At 47.0% G+C, this 6,000-nt stretch overlaps 1 protein-coding gene across 4 annotated transcripts in view; it reads right to left on the bottom strand.

The window, feature by feature from the left end:
• Window positions 1-377: 377 nt before the first annotated feature.
• The window catches only part of LACTBL1 (lactamase beta like 1), a 30,315-nt gene continuing 24,692 nt past the window's right edge, over window positions 378-6,000 (bottom strand). For all 4 annotated transcript variants that reach the window (XM_048824908.2, XM_048824909.2, XM_075121012.1 and 1 more), the window contains one exon: window positions 378-4,235. In XM_048824908.2, the coding sequence (XP_048680865.1) occupies window positions 3,257-4,235 (979 nt within the window). In that variant the 3' untranslated portion in view covers window positions 378-3,256. The remainder of the gene's footprint in view (window positions 4,236-6,000) is intronic.

Below are 6,000 nucleotides of genomic sequence, written 5' to 3'. Positions count from 1 at the left end.
TGAGATGCAGACAGCATGTCTGAGGGAAGTCATAAAGGAGCTGGTCCATGTCCCTTTTGGAAGGGGTTAGTCACAGGGCATTCTGCCATACTTCCATGGACATTTCACTCCTCTAATAAAAAATGGCCTGAGCTAGAAACTATAGGTTTCCTCTTGCTCTCACTTCCATCAATTTTTTTTTGCCAGTGTTACTCCACTGACATCAATGGAGCTAGTCACTATTTATACTCGTGGGAATGAGAGTAAATCAGGTCCCATCCATCCAGATCCTTTGATAGTCCCCCTGCCCCCCCCATCCACACACACACAAGAAAAGCTCTGTTAATTTAAAATTCAGGTTATTGAGTGAATTCTCCTTTAAAAACATAGACCATGAATATTGTCTCTCATTTATATTTAGGAAATAAAGCTGTAGAATACACAGGACAGGCTTCCGTAGCATCTACGGGTACCAAGGTGCCAACAGGAGTATTAGTTCAGGCTAGTGCATAAGCTACAGGAGTGACTCAGTAGGAAACAGAAATGCTCCCAGTCAGCAAGGGCTTCTCTTTGGGGGTCAATGTTAACAGGAAAGTGAAACATTCTGACATAACAGACAGTGGCCAGCTCAGGGGGCTCAGCCCTGACCTTTGGCCTCTGGATGCAGAGCCCCATTTTCCCAAAGCCATCCTACCCCGTCTCCTAAGCAATCCAAGTACACTGTGCCCTTCCCCCAGCGCGAGGAGAAATGGACGGTGAGTGAGGATTAACCCCTTGTACTCTAGGGCCAGAGAAGTCCCAGCCACAGAATCAGACAGCTGGTTCTGTGGTTTAAGGTCAGCACAAGAGGACTTGTCATGAGCTCAAAATCCTGAAAGCTGCATTTTGCAAAAAGTGCCGAGAGGAGCATTGCAGTCAGGTGTATATACACATAATCTCAGTCCAGTAGTCACACTGTCCGCAGCCATGTGTTCCAGGCACCATCAGTCACAGAAGCAGTCAGAATTTAGACAGGGTTTAATATGATTGTTATTGCACAGTGTTACTATCTGAACATCAGAAGATGCATAAGGTGAGAGCTGTGATCACCCACAGAGAACAACACTGGGACCAAGACTGCACTGCAGCAACAGCTGTGACTCCAGGGATTGGATGGAGCAGCGGGGCAGTCCTTATGTCGTATCCTATGTTTAATGGTGAGCTTAGATGGAGAACAAGGGAGGTGGAGAGATTTCTAGGCACTGTTTATAATCTCTTTTCCCAGTGAACTTGAAGATGGGAAGAATAGAAAGGAGAGAGACAGGGGAACAGGAAGAGAGGCAGAGAGGACAAGATCCACATCTTCCAGCTCTGGCAACTCCCAAGGATGAGCCAGGCTCTCCTAAATCCTGCAAGAATGAGCAGCAGCAGAGCACCTTTCAATCACTGCTGGCTGCCAACAAGGGCTTATGACCAAGTGGAGGAAATTAACCAGCCACAAGAGACCAGGGTAGGTGCGAGAGAACACACACTGCCGAAAAGTCATTGAACTGAGAAGATTTTCTTACCATGCCCTTGCCCTGCACCACAGCCAAGGATTTCAGGACTATACAGTCCATGTCAAGTCTGAGCCAGCACTCAGCAGTGAAGTTGATTAATCACAATGGTAACATTTATCTAGCTCCAGCCCTCTGATGGGTTTGAACTCAGGCTCCAGGCAGAGCTATAAGCAGTGATGCTGCCGTCAGCACAAAGTGGGTGTGGATGCAGCCAAAGGTCTCTGTTAGCTGGATCCTTCCTCTGCTGATGCTCATGTTCCTAAAACCTCTGCTCCCCTTGCACTGCTGTGATGTTTTCCCATCACTGCCAGCTCCCTCCAGGAAGGGGATAGAAGCAAATGACTGAACATAGCAACTTGTTGTGTGTCATCTGTCATCCCTGCCTAGGCAGTCAGGAAGAAGGCAAATGCATCAGTGGCATTACAAGGTACTTGAAGGTGGTCCTAATTTAAAGGGATCAAGTTTAAAGGGGAGGGATAGCTCTGGGGGGGAGGGATAGCTCAGTGGTTTGAGCATTGGCCTGCTAAAGCCAGGGTTGCGAATTCAATCCCTGAGGGGGCCATTTAGGGTTCTGGGGCAAAAATTGGGGATTGGTCCTGCTTTGAGCAGGGTGTTGGACTAGATGACCTCCTGAGGTCCCTTCCGATCCTGATATTCTATGATTCAGGCTAGTGCCCTATCATGTGTCTTCAGTCTGTGTTCTAGCTAACTCTTCGTCCAGACAGCACTGAAGCTGCTCTCTGCTACACATGGGAAATTGGGAAAAGTTAGAGCCCATTGGAGCCACAGTCCTGACACAGCTCAGTCTCTGCTCACAATGCTCACACAGGGATCTACACTCACATCTGAGCCACAACACAGGACAAAACACACAGTACTCACAACTACAAACACCCACAGGGAGGCATGCACGCAACACATACAGACATTCATGCATTCCTACTCAAAACCCCTACACACAGACATCTACCTAGAGACGCAGCCCTGAAACCAACTTTTTACAAGTGCACTCACTTCCATATGTACATGCACTCAGAGAACATCTACTTATCTAGGTATTCATAAAGCTCATCACTGTAGTACTACAGCACCTACCAATCTAATCCTCTTTGATCTTCTGTATCTAAACACTACGATTTCCTTTGTGGACCCACAATGGCAGCAGAAACCCACACAGCCCATAGTGAAACTACATGGCTCCCTACCACTCACACAGATGCAGGTTGCTTGCTGTACCCCACTGAGCCATATGAAAGAGATGGACCCCACTCTCTCTTAGATGTTACAAAGTGGTCTAGGATCTCAGATTATGGCAAACCTGAGTGGGCAAGGCAGTTGAATCCTAGTAGCAGGGAAGAGGATAGCTGCCTGAAAAACCCTTGGATACCAGAATAGACTCTGGCTCAAAAGCACAGGAGATTCCCAATGGTCCATTGAAGCCAGTCACACTTTGTGATGGTGGCCAAATGGGCAGCGTTAGCACTGGAAGATTTAAGTGCTGGGAATTATGCAGTGGAGTCCATATCCCAGACATCCAACATATCCAGCATGTAGTTTCTTCAGGTTCCCCCAGCTGCCAGCAATCGTTTCAGAAGAGAGAGTTTTTGTTGGATGGAATGGTCAGTTTGCCAGCATCTTTCCTTTTTAAGCTGCATCCCCAAGGCCTTGGGGGCAGGAGAGTCAGGGACACACAGAACAGAAGCCAACTTCCACACATGGTCACACAGGAGCCAGGGCAGTTAGCTGTAGAACACGGGTTTGCGATGTATGCGCACCACATTGTATGTGTTTAGTCCTGGGGCATCAAAGCCGGGAGACAAACCCTTGCGGTCAAAGGGATAGAAATTAAAGAGCTGCCCATCCTGGGTCTCCAGTGAGACTGAGGCAGAGCCCAGCCGCAGAATGCATGGGAACTCCTTGTCAAAAACCACCTGGAAGACTCGGTCTTCCAGGTGGTGGAGCTTGATTGTCCGGTAATTTTCAGGGATCAGCTCTTCAATATGGGGTCCAAACTGTTGCATGACCAGAACCCCAATGGGCCCAACTTTAATCTCATAGAAGGTCAGGTTGGAGTAAGTGTAATAGCCAACATAAGGAGTGGGATTTGGGGGAGGGCTCAGGCTTTTCTCTGCCTCCCGGAATGCTGTCTTCATGGCAGGGATAAGGTACTCATATGTCTGAGTCACAATATCTCCCCCTTGGGGCCTAGGCCCTGCCATTAGCACTATGAAGCTTAAGCGGAGTTTGGGGACAAGGGAGAAGGTGGCTGAATAGCCATCGAGGTCACCATCCTTCCTGATAATATCATAGCCCAGCTGCTCATTGATCTCCCAGGGTGTGCCAGTCTTGTTGGCAAAGTATTCACTGGAGCACTTAAAAAGAGGTGTCAGCATCGTCTTCACTGTGTCAGGCTCCAAAAGGCGCCGGTGGTAGGTGCCCAGGAAGACCATTGCAAGCTTGGCAAGGTCAGCGGCTGTGGAGTACATCTGGCCAGATGGCCTGTACCAGCCCAAGTCATAAAGGGGGGCAGGCTGCCCACTGCTATAGAACCCGACGGCCATTTGGGACCGGATTGGTGGTGTGATATCAAAGCCAGTGTCCTCCATGCCCAAGCGGTCCAGGATATTCTCTGAGACCCACCGCTGGTACTCCCCTTCGGCGGCATGATCTGCTAACACGTGGGCCATCAGAGAGAAGGCCAAATTACTGTAATGGCACCTGAAATGAGAAAGAAATGCAATTCAGTGTCATCTTCAGAACAGGGTTGCACCTGTGACGCTGGCAGTTCAGGTGCCCACTTATGCCAAGGCCCCAGGCCTCACTGATCTCTCACAGAGGCATAGCTGGAAACCAGTCTTGCTTAGCGGTGTGTCAGCATCACCAAAGTAGATATTAGATGTTACGTTGGTAAAAATGTGCTTAGTGTCTTATAAATGTGTGTAGGATGCTGCATGTATTGTTCTCACTCAAATATGCCTCATGTTATAATGTAACAGCACACATTTGCATTGTATATACCTCTGTAACTAAGTAATTCATCAAATGAGAAAAAAGCCTGGTGTAATGCAAATGATGGTGTCTTACAAGAAGATGTTAAATCCTGTTCATTAAACACAGATGAGTCACTGTGTGAGATCAAGGATCAAAGACTTTGTTAACTGCGTTCCCCTCTCCCCTTATCCTATGAAGAAGGAATCTGGGTGGGAACTGCTGCGGTCAGCTTGGTTTCTGTGAGAAGAAGCTATAAATACAGACACAAGGAAAAATTCTTCATCTCTGGACTGTTTGGATTCTAACACGGCAGAATAACTGAATGGGAAGATGGAGATCCCCAGAGTTATGCTGGGTAGTCCTTAAAGACTTTTGGGAAACTGGCAGATTTATACATCTCTGCTACCATCTCTACTACATCTCTGCTACCTCTCAATAACTCTCATTCCTTTTTTTTACCTCACAAACCTTTAGTTATTTTACTATAGAATTGGCTAAAAGTGTTGTCTTTGATGTAAGATTTAAGGCACAAATTGACCTGAGGTAAGTGACTGGTCTCTTGGGACTGGAAGCAACCTGAATATTTTGTGATTTTTGGTGTAAGTGACCATTTATCACATAGTCCAGCTTGCCTGGCTGGCAAGATAGACTGGAGCGTCCAAGGGGACTGCCTGTGACTGCATTGTAAGACTACTGTAATACTTTGGGAGTTCACATTTGTTACTGGGTTGGTGAAATCTAATTCTAGAACATATCACCAGTTTGGGGTGTCCGCCCTGGTTTTGACAGTCTGCCCTGACGTTGGTACTCATGGTCCAGAGCCACTCCAGACAGTGTGACAGCAAGAACCCTGACCTCCATAGATTCCACAGCATTAGGCATTCTATAAAAGCCACAGGCAGATTGTGATGTGGTCTGATCATGTGCTAACGGGAACTAAGAAAAGATATTTCCAAACTCTACTCTCTTGTACCCTGAAACCACCTTAAATTTTCAAAGGGCCGAAGGGCAGGCAGATTGAGTGCAGAGCGGAGGAAGAAAGAAAGAGGAGCAGAGGTTTTGCCATTCTGAATCGCTGGTAAGTCAGGAAATATAGAAGGGAGGATTCCAACAGCAGCATTAACTTAGCCACACTGATTCAAATAGTCATAGTTTCCAAGGCCAGAAGGGAAGCCCTGTGATCATCTAGTCTGGCCTCCTGTATAACACAAGCCAGAGAAGAAAAGGAGTACTTGTGGCACCTTAGAGACTAACCAATTTATTTGAGAAGCCAGAGAATGTCCCCCCAAAAGTTCCTAGAGCATGTCTTTTAGAAAAAACATCATATCTTGATGTGGAACCTGTAGATATCACAGTCCACATTTAGCAATAGAGACTGGAAATACTACACCCAATACATGCCAAAAGATATCACCGCAAGAACAGTTAATTCTGCATTTCCTACCTTGTTGTTTTCAGTTGTTCAGCAGACAGTGCATTCAGTTTTCTGCAC

This window comes from Caretta caretta, chromosome 18 (assembly GCF_965140235.1).
Source record: "Caretta caretta isolate rCarCar2 chromosome 18, rCarCar1.hap1, whole genome shotgun sequence".
NCBI classification, from domain to species: Eukaryota; Metazoa; Chordata; order Testudines; family Cheloniidae; genus Caretta; species Caretta caretta.
Note: the sequence above shows the minus strand (reverse complement) of the source record. Positions and strands in the feature narration are given on the sequence as shown.